General features: G+C 38.3%; 2 protein-coding genes and 1 long non-coding RNA gene across 5 annotated transcripts; 2 read left to right on the top strand and 1 right to left on the bottom strand.

Annotated features, from left to right (window-relative positions):
• The first annotated feature begins 5,888 nt into the window (after window positions 1-5,888).
• On the top strand, window positions 5,889-6,592 carry LOC121745931 (secreted RxLR effector protein 161-like). Its single transcript, XM_042139876.1, has 2 exons — window positions 5,889-6,478; window positions 6,553-6,592. The coding sequence occupies exons 1-2, from the start codon at window positions 5,889-5,891 to the stop codon at window positions 6,590-6,592; spliced, it is 630 nt and encodes a 209-aa protein (XP_041995810.1).
• Window positions 6,593-7,347: 755 nt separating this feature from the next.
• Window positions 7,348-10,715, bottom strand: LOC121744461 (coatomer subunit alpha-1-like). Of its 3 annotated transcripts, none has more exons than XM_042138007.1 (3): window positions 10,345-10,715; window positions 7,761-8,106; window positions 7,348-7,718 (listed from the first exon to the last, which is right to left on the bottom strand). In XM_042138007.1, the coding sequence occupies exons 1-3, from the start codon at window positions 10,576-10,578 to the stop codon at window positions 7,612-7,614; spliced, it is 687 nt and encodes a 228-aa protein (XP_041993941.1). In that variant the 5' UTR covers window positions 10,579-10,715; the 3' UTR covers window positions 7,348-7,611. The 3 variants fall into 3 exon arrangements, with proteins under 3 accessions (XP_041993941.1, XP_041993942.1, XP_041993940.1); XM_042138008.1 differs by having other exon boundaries at window positions 7,348-7,691; window positions 10,345-10,712; XM_042138006.1 differs by having other exon boundaries at window positions 7,348-8,106.
• Window positions 8,100-12,098, top strand: LOC121744469. The gene is made up of 3 exons (XR_006038616.1): window positions 8,100-10,115; window positions 11,466-11,530; window positions 12,041-12,098. It is a non-coding gene; the product is annotated as an uncharacterized LOC121744469 (long non-coding RNA).
• The last annotated feature ends 201 nt before the right edge of the window (window positions 12,099-12,299 follow it).

Below are 12,299 nucleotides of genomic sequence, written 5' to 3'. Positions count from 1 at the left end.
CGATAATTCGATACGAATCCGCACGAAAATAATGGGTTTGGGCCACACCTTAATAGGCTCGTGTCCTTATTAGAAATTTTTTTAAAAATAGTATTATTTTTTTTTTAAATAATGCTTTAGTTTAGTTATTTAATTTGTTATAAATCGGGTTTAAATCTTGAAAAATTGATTTTTATCATGTAAATCAAGTTTAAAATTAGGTTTAATAGTGTAATATCAGATTTTAATCGTGTAATATTGGGTTCAGGTCGTTATCGTGTCGAGTCAACTCATATTATATCGTGTCGTTAACGGATTCGTGTCGGGTTCAAGTTTGAGGGTAGCAGGTTGGATTCGTGTTTGGATTTACAGTTTCCTTAACAGGTTGGGTTCGGGTTAAGCCTTATTGAGTTGGGTCGTTATCAGGTTGACCCAATAACGACCCAATCCGCATGATTTGCCACCCCTAACTTCAGTGCTTACAATTATGTGTATTCACTAAAAAACGTAGTGTAAAAAGGAGAGTTGTGTGTTATGACCAAATAATATACTCCTATAAGGTCATCACTTATTTTTCTTACATGAGGCTAAATACAATGTGAAATCGACAAATTTGTTCGAATATACCGAAAAGGGTGGGTTATGACCAGGCCCGGTCCTGAGTTTTTATTGGCCCGGGGCGGAACTAAAAGAGGGGCCCCATAATAATACTATAAACTAATAGTAACAATAACAACAGTAGTAATAAAACACTTCAATACATCCAAGACAATATTTATAGCATACAATTTATATTATTACCTTAAAAGTTGCCCAGTAGCATGTATATACTCATGTATGTATTTGGATTTTGGAGGCCCCAACGTTTTGGGGGCCCGGGGCGGGGGCACTGCTCGACCCCCCAGGGCCGGGCCTGGTTATGACCAATAATATATCTTTTGAAAAAAATAAAGCTGAATGAGGTTGACCTATAAACCGAAAATAGCTTGATCCTAGCCCGAAAACTAAAGTGAATTCACTTTTATTTGGTTTGAACACAATTGTTTCGAACATGTCTTTGGCGGAATCCGATTAATCTTACTCGACCGGATTTGTGGATTAGTTTCTCAGCGAATAATAGGGTTTGAGTCCGTGACATCAAGATTCACCACAGCTCCACAAAATTTCAAACTTTATTAATATGGTTTTGAATTTAATTTTAGGGTGTGTTATTTCAAATTCTTACGAGATCAGTATGCAAGTTGAGGATTAAAATGATGTCCAGAGCTAACACAAGCTTATAAATATCTTGATTTATAAAACAAAACCCACTTTTTGGCCAAACCAAAATTAGTCTTAAGAATAAAAAATCGACGACAAGACGAGCTAAAGTAATACAAGTACTCTCTGTCCCTGAATATATGTTTCATATTTCATTTTCGTTTCGTCCATCATTGTATATTCCAATTATCTTTTACTTTTTCCGTTCTATTATTGCTAAGTCGTACTCCATTTATTCCATAATAGATAGCACACTTCAGTAATGACACGGGATTTAGGAGATATGTTAGAATAAAGAAAAGATTTGAAGAGAATAAATCAAGGATCAATTCCCCAAATTAAGGGATTGATCAAATCATGTATTAACTAGGGATGATTTAGTTACCATATGAAACATATTGTACTCCTATTTAATGGAACGATTGTAATGAGAACATTATCAAACATTACACCAACAAAACCTTCTCCTCTTTGTCGTTTGTCATGGCATCAGAGCAGGCGACGACTCTGGGAGCTCAGAATCGATCTCATCATCGCTCCTAAACCTTTCCCAACCCCTTGGCCAAGAACCTGTAAAAGGCAGACATGTCAGAAATCGATAGGGTGATAACCGGCGGCCAGAACACATCCGAAGCGGATGAGTTTGCACGCCTCTTTTCAAATTTCATGCGTAAAATCCTTATGCACAACCAAACACCAGAAAATCCCGACAAACCAGAAAAACCAATATACAAAACCGATTCACAACCCTTGACTGTAGGGTTTAAACTCAACGGAGAGAACTATCCGGTTTGGTCCATCCTGATGCACAATGCGATTAGAGGAAGGGGGATGGTATCTCACATCACTGGAGTCCCATCCCCACCAAAAAGAACAGAACCAACGTTTACACAGTGGCAGGAAGCCGACCACTGTGTATTTACGTGGCTAGTTCAAAATATCGAGACCAAATTGGTCAGCCGAGTGGCTCAACAACCGACGACGAATCACATATGGGACAGCCTAGCCGTAACATACAAAAGCGGCGGAGATTCATTACAAATATACGATCTCCACCGTAGGGCAAGCACCCTAAAACAAGGGAACACCACACTGGAGGAAGTATGGAACGATCTCAAGAGATCTGGACAGCAATTGACCAAAAGAGGCCCAACCAGATGATATCCAGATCCACAATGAAGAAACTGAACAAAATAGGCTATATCAGTTTCTTACTGCATTGGATGACAAGTATGAAATCGTAAAGAGAGAGGTGTTGAAGATGGAACCACTTTCCTCAGCCGAGCAAGCGTACAACATAGCAAAGAGGGAGGATACCCGATCGAAATTCTTCGTCCTAAAGACGGAAAACCCCTAGGAGACGGAATCGGAGCAGGGCTATTCACGGCGAGGAGGCCGAATCACTCCACCGCTCCACGCTGCGGCGGCAGTAGCGAAAATGGGGGATGGAACCAACGGACATCCGAGGAACGAAGGATGGATGACGATCGGTCCAAATTGGTTTGTACAAATTGTGGAAAACGCAAGCACACCAGAGAACAATGCTTCGAATTGGTGGGGTATCCGGAATGGTGGGAGTCGAAGCACAAATCGGCGACTACTCGGCCACTGTGGAGCAAAGGCAAGCACACCAGAGAACAATGCTTCGACTTGCGTTGACCGTCACATTTTAACCATTCCGTCAATTTAGGACTAAATGTGGTCCGATTTCAAATGTGAGGGACCGAATAATTCAAAAGATAATGTTTTGGACCAAAATAAAAAAAACGCCAAATGTTAGGGACCATTTTGGGACTTTAGTCAATATTTAATGATAAATTATGGAAGGCATTAACATTTTGTACACAGTTATCATAAATATATGAAACCAAAACATGACCTAATCACCTAGGTAGATTTCCATAATCAACATGCAACTCAACAAATAATTTAAGTTTACAAGCCATTTGCAGTTTTGCATGCTCGACTCCAAATAAATTAAGACAATGCAGACAATGCCAATACATTCTCATATAATTGGAGTACAACCTAGGCGAGGCGAATGTGCATAAAATAAGTCAATAACAGCTATGCAACATAAAAAATCTCAAATTTTTAAGCACCATATTTACAAATCTATGCGACTACTACTATTGCTACTATCTCTCGCCTCTTTTTCTACCAAAAAAAGCATTCTGCAATCAACCTCCATCTATTAAGTGAGCAACTTCAATATCGACTAATTTATAAATATGGAATCCACGTTCCACCAACTTTTTACATTCACATTTCTCAAAACCCGCACTAAATTAAATGCGGACAATATTTCACGGACGTAGGGAATAGTTGATAAATTATTTCCGGGACTGTACGACCATATAATTCTCTCGTGAATCTTATACTCCCTTCGTCCCCTAATAATTGACCACTTTGGTTCCGGCATGTGCTTTAAGAAATGTAAAAGAAAGTGGGTTGAAAAAGTTAGTAGAATATTGATCTCAATTTTATATATTATTTTTGTAATAAAATGTGAGTGTAATGTGTTAGTGGCATGTGGGGCCTGTTTACTATTTATGGTAAAAAGTGAAAGTGAATAATTAATGAGGGACGAACGAAAATTATAAAAGTGGACAATTAATGAAGGAAGGAAGAAGTATTACTTCTATGTGATATGATAGATGTTTAGTTAATTTTGATGTGCAAACAAAAATTTGATGAATTTACAACATGGATGTTGGCTATTAAATTAATTAACATATAATAATGTAAAAATAAGGAAATTTTTGCATATTAAGTTTCAAAATTGGTCCAGTACATTTGCTCTAAATGTTTATTGGTTTTATACATTTAGTATATTAATTTCTGGTTTTAAACATTATTTCATATTTAATGGTTCAGTAAAAAACAATAATAGTAGTTGATTTCATTTAAAGTTCAAAATTAGTCTTTTACATTTGCGATGATAGCATATCTGGCCGTAGACAATATGATTTGGCATATATTTAACTCATTAATCACTAAATATGGACTAGAGCTAATACACCTAACGTGTAGGCCCAACAAATATTTGTTTTGGCAAATATGCATGAGACAAATTTTGAAACATAATATAATTTTAATAATCATTATTCCAAATGTAAGACACTCTATTACCATTTATTGTAAAAATGAACTAGGATTCGCATTTACGGACGGACTAAAATGGAAAAATGAAACTCGGGGAGTTTTTTTGGAAAAAAAACCATCGACCATTATTCCATCATAAATTTGTGAACTACAATTAAACTATCATGAAATTATAAAAATTCATGCGGAGTTGCTGGAATATTAAGTGAAACAAGAAAGAATTAGATATGAATATAATCATGAAGCCAAGAAGTACTCCAAAGATTACAACATTAAACTATAATCATAGAACAGAAATGGAAAGAGAAGGCATACGGATTGCAGAAGAAAACAGGCATAGCCGCAATTATTGTAGAATGGAATCATCTCATCTGAGAAGGAGAACAAAAGAAGGCAGATGCATCTGCTCCTACTGCCGCAAGGCCACAAACAGTGCATAACAAAATGTGTTACATACATATAACGTAACGGAACCATATTTGGAATCATAGTTGAGATGACACTGCATGGCATGGCATCTGTCATATTCCTCTGGCTATTAACAGCCTTCAAAATATGGCGACGACCTTGTATTTCATCAATAATGATTGCAGGGTTTTTCCCATCTCGGTCCAACCCCCAGCACCTCTTTTAGCCTCTTGAACTGCCTCACCTCTATCTTTAGGTATAACATAAAGCTCATATGAACCACCATCCACGTCTGAAGATTGCATTCTCAGTGGGACTATAAGAAAGAGTCTGTGGCGCTTGGTTGAAACTATTGGAACCAGGACGACGGATTGGCATCAGCTGTGTATCTTTCTGAGTGGCATACTCATAAGTGTTGATGATGTTCCATGTATCTTTTCGAAAGCTATTGAAAGTTCAGAAAGCGATGGTTGGAAAGGTGCTTTGGAAGAAGAGATGCAATCTCTTCAGAAGAACAAGACGTGGAAGCTGATGCCATTGCCGAAAGGCAGGAAGGCAATTGGATGTAAATGGGTTTTTGCAAAGAAAGAGGGATTTCCTAACAAAGATGATGTCCGCTACAAAGCAAGATTGGTAGCTAAAGGCTACGCCCAGAAGGAGGGAATTGATTACAATGAGGTATTTTCTCCTGTTGTTAAACATTCCTCCATTAGAATTTTGTTGGCTTTGGTAGCGCAGTTGAATTTGGAGCTAGCTCAGCTTAATGTGAAGACCGTGTTTTTACACGGTGATTTGAAGGAGGAAATCTATATGACCCAACCGGAGGGATTCAAGGTTGCTGGTAAAGAAAATTGAGTTTGCAAGTTGAACAAATCGTTGTACGGATTGAAGCAGTCTTCTAGACAGTGGTACAAACGGTTTGACAAGTTTATGAAGGATCAGATGTACAAAAGAAGCAAATACGGCCACTGTGTGTATTTGCGCAGACTTCAAGATGGTTCCTACATCTACCTACTCTTATATGTTGATGATATGCTGATAGCATCAAAGAGCCAAGTTGAAATTGACAGATTGAAGGCTCAGTTGAGTAAAGAGTTCTAGATGAAGGATTTGGGGAAGCCAAAAGGATTCTTGGTATGGAGATTACAAGGGATAGAGAGGGAGGCAAGCTTTGGCTGACACAGAAGCAGTATTTGACCAAAGTACTACAGCGTTTTGGTGTGAATGATGATTCCAAATCTGTAAGTACCCCACTTTCTCCCCATTTGAAACTTAGTTCTCAGTTATCTCCAAAAACAGAAGACGAGCGAGAATATATGGCGAAAGTTCCCTATGCTAACGCAGTTGGAAGCTTGATGTATGCAATGGTGTGTACAAGACCAGACATTTCACAAGCCGTTGGTATTGTAAGTAGATACATGCATGATCCAGGAAAGGGTCATTGGCAAGCTGTGAAATGGATTCTGCGGTATATCAAAGATACTGTAGATATTGGTTTGTTGTTTGAGCAGGATAAATCACTTGGTCATTTTGCAGTTGGATATTGTGATTCCGACTATGCTGGTGATTTGGATAAGCGAAGATCTACTACTGGCTATTTGTTCACTTTAGCGAATGCGCCAGTTAGTTGGAAGTCTACCTTGCAGTCAACGGTAGCATTGTCTACGACAGAGGCAGAGTACATGGCCATTACTGAAGCTGTGAAGGAGGCAATTTGGCTTCATGGGTTGCTGAAAGAATTAGGAGTTGGTCAGAAACAACTTGAAGTATATTCTGACAGCCAGAGTGCTATTCATTTAGCAAAGAATCAGGTCTTTCATGCAAGGACGAAACACATTGATATTCGCTATTATTTTGTGCGGGAAATTCTCGAAGAAGAGGAAATTGTCATCCGAAAGGTTCCGACTTTGGAGAATCCTGCAGATATGTTGACCAAGGTGGTGACGAGAGCCAAGTTTGAACATTGTTTGGACTTGGTTAATATTCTGCGATTTGGAGTTGTCGCTTGACTAGGCCAATATGAAAGCACCGCGAGTCGTTTATTTTGGTGGAGAAGATTTGTGTTCGGTGGAATTTTGAAATTTTGCCAAGGTGGAGATTTGTTGAAGTTTGTTGCATGTTGCCCACAAACTTTGACTTTTGTCAAACTTTCCCTTATCCCACATCGATGGTGTATGGGTACTTGGGGGGTAGAGTTTTCGTATATACGGAACTCTCTACCCATTAGTTATATATCCCCAAATATTATATTCTCTTCTCCGTCTATATATAAGCGGGCTCTGCAGAGGGTGCTCGGAGACGTAGGCAATTTGGCCGAACTCTGTTATCAAAGTTTCGGGTGTGTTCTTTCTTTATTATTTATTTTGTTCCGCATTTATTTCTGGGTTTATTTTCTGTTGGGATATTGTATTCAATATTATTTGCGGGTTTGGTAGTAGTGTTTTGTACGGTTCTTTTGGGTGTTTTTATATTGTGATAAATACACCGACTGATAAATTCTGTTAGGAATCTGGTATTTAAGAGGGACAGTGTCCCCATCAGTCTTTCCAAAGAATTTATTTGGAGAAGTAATTTTATCGAGTAGACCTCATTGGGTTAACTCTGAAATTACTGAATCGGTTCATTTCACTATTTGAGAGAAAATTACCGGGTTTTCTCAACAATAAGTGTGTAGAAACCAATCCTTGACATAAAACACAAAGTCATCACTGACTAAAAAGGCGGGACGTTCTCTCTCTAGCTTAAAGACAATCATACCACTATCATGACCAGCAGCAAGTAGATTCCTTTCCGGGTGAATGTCCGCAAGCCAGTTCTTTTAGTAGCATCCCAAACTCTGATGCTCTTGTCTTCTGAATTTCATACAATGATCTCCTGCCTTGCATGAAACAGAACACAAGAAACATTTCCCAATGTGCACACCTCCCAAGCTTTTGTGCCTGAAAAATTTATAGCAAAATCTATGACTAACAAAAAATGTGTGCAACAAAGAGCTAATTGCTTCTTACCATTGACGCGCCAGATTTTGAGTTGGCAATCATCAGCTCCAGAAACAATGAGAGGGAGAGTTGGATGAAAAGAAGCCCAGTTAACCCCTCCATCGTGGCCTTCCAGGACATACTTCACAACAGCATCAAATCCATCAGCAGGAGATGCTGTTAAGGCACCAATATCCCAAACACGAACAGTCTGATCCAAAGAGGCCGAAACAAGCAAGTCTTGTTTGGGGTGAAATGAAGCACACGTGACATAGTGGTTGTGCCCCGCTGACACAGAAATGCAACTACGTGATTGCCAGTTCCATATTCTGATTGTCTGATCATCACTTGCACTTACTATCCATGGATACTCATGCTGGAATTGGACATAGTCAAAATGGCCAACGAGAGTAAATACACATCTATGCAGTTCATAATTCCACACCTTAATTTTGCAATTCACAAACAAAATATTGGGGCATAAACATCTACTATCAATCTAAGAATCAACCACACTGTTACATTTTTATTTTTCTATTTCAACACACACCAAAACCATCTAAACCGCCAAAAGCTTTGGCCGCGAACAGGAGAAGAGCTGCCGAAGTGCCCAACCGCCGAAGCCGTCAGTTACGATCAGTCTTGTGTATACAAAAAAATAGAAATGGGATTTTCTTTGCCAAAAAAAAAACATTCTTTAAATATTGTAAAATTACGTTCCGATCCCTAAAATCCAGTGAATATACAACCACGCCCTTGAATTTCAAAAGGATTGATTCATATCCTGAATTTTGATTTCAAGCGGTTAATGACGTGTCTATTGCTTGCAATGCTCAAGTAGTGTTTGACACCAAGGATAGTAAGTGCATTCTTGATTCTAGGGCTACTGACATTTGATCCCTCTTATTTACTTATATTACTCTTTAAACTTTGACAATTCAATGTTTGCATGGGTAATGGTGAATTAACACATCTTCAATATAGATCATATGACCTGTTACAATTACTTTATCATTAAGAGTCGATAACTGTTTATACGTTCACATAAATTGCTTTCGATCAACCATGTTATTCAGAGTTGTGTATCATAATGCACCCTCAATTTTTCTCTATTAAGGGATATCAGGATGGGGTGATTATTGGGCGAGGCACTAAGAAGCAGGGTATAAACTACGTGGATAGAATTGCACAAAAAGAAAGTTGTGATGGTAACACATGGATCCACATACATGTTAGCATTGTTTTGACTCAGACGGCTAAGGGTATCCATCATCTTAATGCCTTGAACTCATAATTTAGTGCAATTTCAATATATGCACTATTAAACGTGTATTTTAGCTAAAAGCAATAGGCAGACTTTTAAAACCAATGCCACTAAGTTCTAGAACAACTTTTATATTTTTCGTATTCACTAGGTTCTATGCCTATTTGTGGTAGCAAAATTTTAAGTATTTTGTCATTTTTGTTTATAATAGTACTTCAATGACTTAATTATATTTATTAAAAGGCATATTTGAACTTTATTATACTAAATTTTGCTTGTTTTATCTCATGATTTAAACTCAATTTTAAACCAAATTCAAGGTTTTCCGATCTAATAAAAGGTTAGATCAATTTTTTTAATTCTTCGATGACTCGATTCTTTCAAGAAAAGGTTCTCATCCACCAAACTAATTGCCCCATAGTAGCGGAAAGAAAAAACTGTCTTCCTCTATAAATTACCCGATCTCTTCTCATAAGCCCCCAACATTATGTACAACAGAAGAAAATTATGAAAAGAATTATGTAAAACTCAGACACAAAGGCCTTTTTATTCAAACAAGGCACTATGCACAATCAAATCAGTTACCAGTAATGACTTTAAATTGTCTTGCTCAAAGGAAAATACCGCGGAAATAAGATGATCAAGCAAGACATAGCTAGAGAGCCTAGGTGTAACACCCCGACTTTTTCTACCCTTTTTTATTTGTTCTCGTAGTGATATTGTTTGTGCATCTAAAAGTTTTTCCCCTTTATTTATTTGTCGAGAGAAGTATTTCACTTTTTGGGCCAAACAATTATTCTTTTACTATAAATTAGGAACCCGTTTGTTATGAGCCCAATTTTTAAATTCTTCCTTCTTTAAGCCCAAAATTAGTCCTCTTAATTTTAATCCAAGGATATCACTCTTCAATTTCAAATCCAAGATAGTTATCTCAAATCTCTCCACTACCCTAAAAAAGAGGAATATAATTAGTCAAATCTTTTCCCATGGAGATATATACTCCATCGATTCCATAATTTAAATCATTCTCTCAGATAGCCAAAGAAATAGATAGAGAGGGAGTCGTAGGTTTCATCAAGTTTCCTTCATGTAATTGCAAAATCTTTCTCCCTTCCAAAAAGGTACACTCATGTCCCACGTTTCTTTTTCTCCATGAAATTCTTGTTCATAAGCATATAGTTCAGTCATGGATTTCGTAGAACACGGCTGAGATCTTTTTGAGTAACACATCAATAGTCAAAGCCTCAATCTTTATTCTGAAAAGGTATGTTTGAAACCAAATCAACACCAAATTCTTTAAAATCAAACTTGAAACTGAATGAATTTTAAAAGGGAAGGGGGAAAACTTACCGTTTGTGAGAACGGCGCTGCACAACTAGAACGCCGGCGACGGTGCCTGGAGCTTAGCGGCGACGGAGGGGCAGTGACAGCAACGATGGATGCCTGGAGTTTCAGCAACGGACGACAGATTTTGGGAAGAGACTGGTGTAGTAGAGAGAGAGAGAGAGAGAGCTGTGACCAGAATAGGAATTTGTGTTTCTGTGAAGTGAGAAGAGAGGGATGAGAATTTCTGTATGTTTCCATTTTAATTTAAAGAGGAGAGGCCGAGAGAGAGAATCTGAATTTGATGATCTAGAGAGAGAGTTGCTATTTAGTTTTGAGGAGAATGTGTAGGTGGGGTTGAGAGTAGAGATGCCCACGGTTCCGGAACCGGCGGTTACAGTTCGGAACCGACAGTTTCGGTTTCGGAAATTGTCGAACCGGAACCGAACCGTGAGGGTGTTTCACGGTTTCGGTTCCGGTTTCAAAACCAACGGTTACGGTTTCAGTTCGGAACCGTCGGTTTTCCGGTGGTTTTTTACGGTTTTTCACGGTTCCGAACCGCCGGTTTCCGGCTATTTTTCGCGGTTCTGGCTAGATTTCACGGTTTTTCGACAGTTTTTCACGGTTCAGGCACGGTTTCGGTTCCTAAAATTTGGAACCGGAACTGGCCGCAGTTCAAAATATGGCGGTTCCGATTCAAGAAAAAAGTGTCAGTTCCGGTTCGGAATCGGAACCGGCGGTTACGGTTCCGCGGTTAACCGCTAGAACCGAAAACCTTGGGCATCTCTAGTTGAGAGTGAATTAATAAATTTAGTTATATTCTTTTTGTGATAAAGGGAGATAGGCGTAGCTGGCAGGGAGCATATTTCTTTTTACTTCTAATATTTTTGGGCCACTTCTTGTTTTGGACTATTTGGAATTTAAATGGAGAAAATGGGTTAGTGTTGGGCCACTTTATACGTAAGAATAATGCCAACAGGTGGGAGTATAATTTTTGCTTGGGACTGTTTTGTTTGATTGATGAATCTGTTTTGTTGATGAGAGGGACGATGATAATTTGAGCACACACATAGGATGCATGCAATTTAAATTAAGTTTTTTTTTTTTGTAAAGTCTAATTTTTGCATATTATTTTCTTCCATAAAAAGGGTGAATGTTTGCAAGCTATTTGAGAACGGAACAGAAAAACGAGTTGAGGATTTAAGAGAACGAGGTGGGCTTTCTATCCTACATTATTGTGTAGGCTTACTTTTAAATTTATGCAATATTTTTCAAGTATGAGTTATGTGCTTAAATTCCAAATATGTTGTGTCGTGCCGTATTTTGTTTTTGAGGATATGCCTATCTGATCGCCTAGTGGGGAGTGAGTCCCTTCTAGAAGTTGAGTTTAATCGAATTCGGGTTTGTCTAGGGAGTGAGTCCCTATTCAAGCTAGTGTATACAGAGGAGATCGTGCGCTATCTTTCGAGTTGGCCGGTCCGGTGATCGAGAATGTGGCCACGTTCTCGTTTCACATATGAGGTTCAGATATGGTACGAGGAGAGAGAAAAATGGGCTGCGCGGCCATACTTTTGAGCGAGAAAATGTTTTGGTGACTTGGTCTTTTATAAAACCCCGAGTTCACTTTTAAATGCTGACACAATATTTTATGAAAATTATTTTAGCATGTGTTCACTGGGTGCATCAAGTACTCATCCCTGCATTTCTTTTTAAAAATGTGCAGGTTCAGCGTGACGAGTGCGGTGGGTGTTGATCAAGATCGTTGAAGAAATTTAAGTGTTTAGAATGTGTCATGTCTTCACACGTGCCATATTCCTTCTCTCAAATGCTTCCGCTGAGTAGTTGTCCTTTTGAGTTCTTGTATCGCTGAAATAATATTCATTTTTGAGTTGTTGATTGTTGAGATACTCTGATTTTATTCGAGCTATTCCCATTTGTTTTGAGCTATGGTCGAGTTATGTTGTTTTCTCCTTTCTCCCACG

This window comes from Salvia splendens, chromosome 8 (genome assembly GCF_004379255.2).
Source record: "Salvia splendens isolate huo1 chromosome 8, SspV2, whole genome shotgun sequence".
NCBI classification, from domain to species: Eukaryota; Viridiplantae; Streptophyta; class Magnoliopsida; order Lamiales; family Lamiaceae; genus Salvia; species Salvia splendens.
Note: the sequence above shows the minus strand (reverse complement) of the source record. Positions and strands in the feature narration are given on the sequence as shown.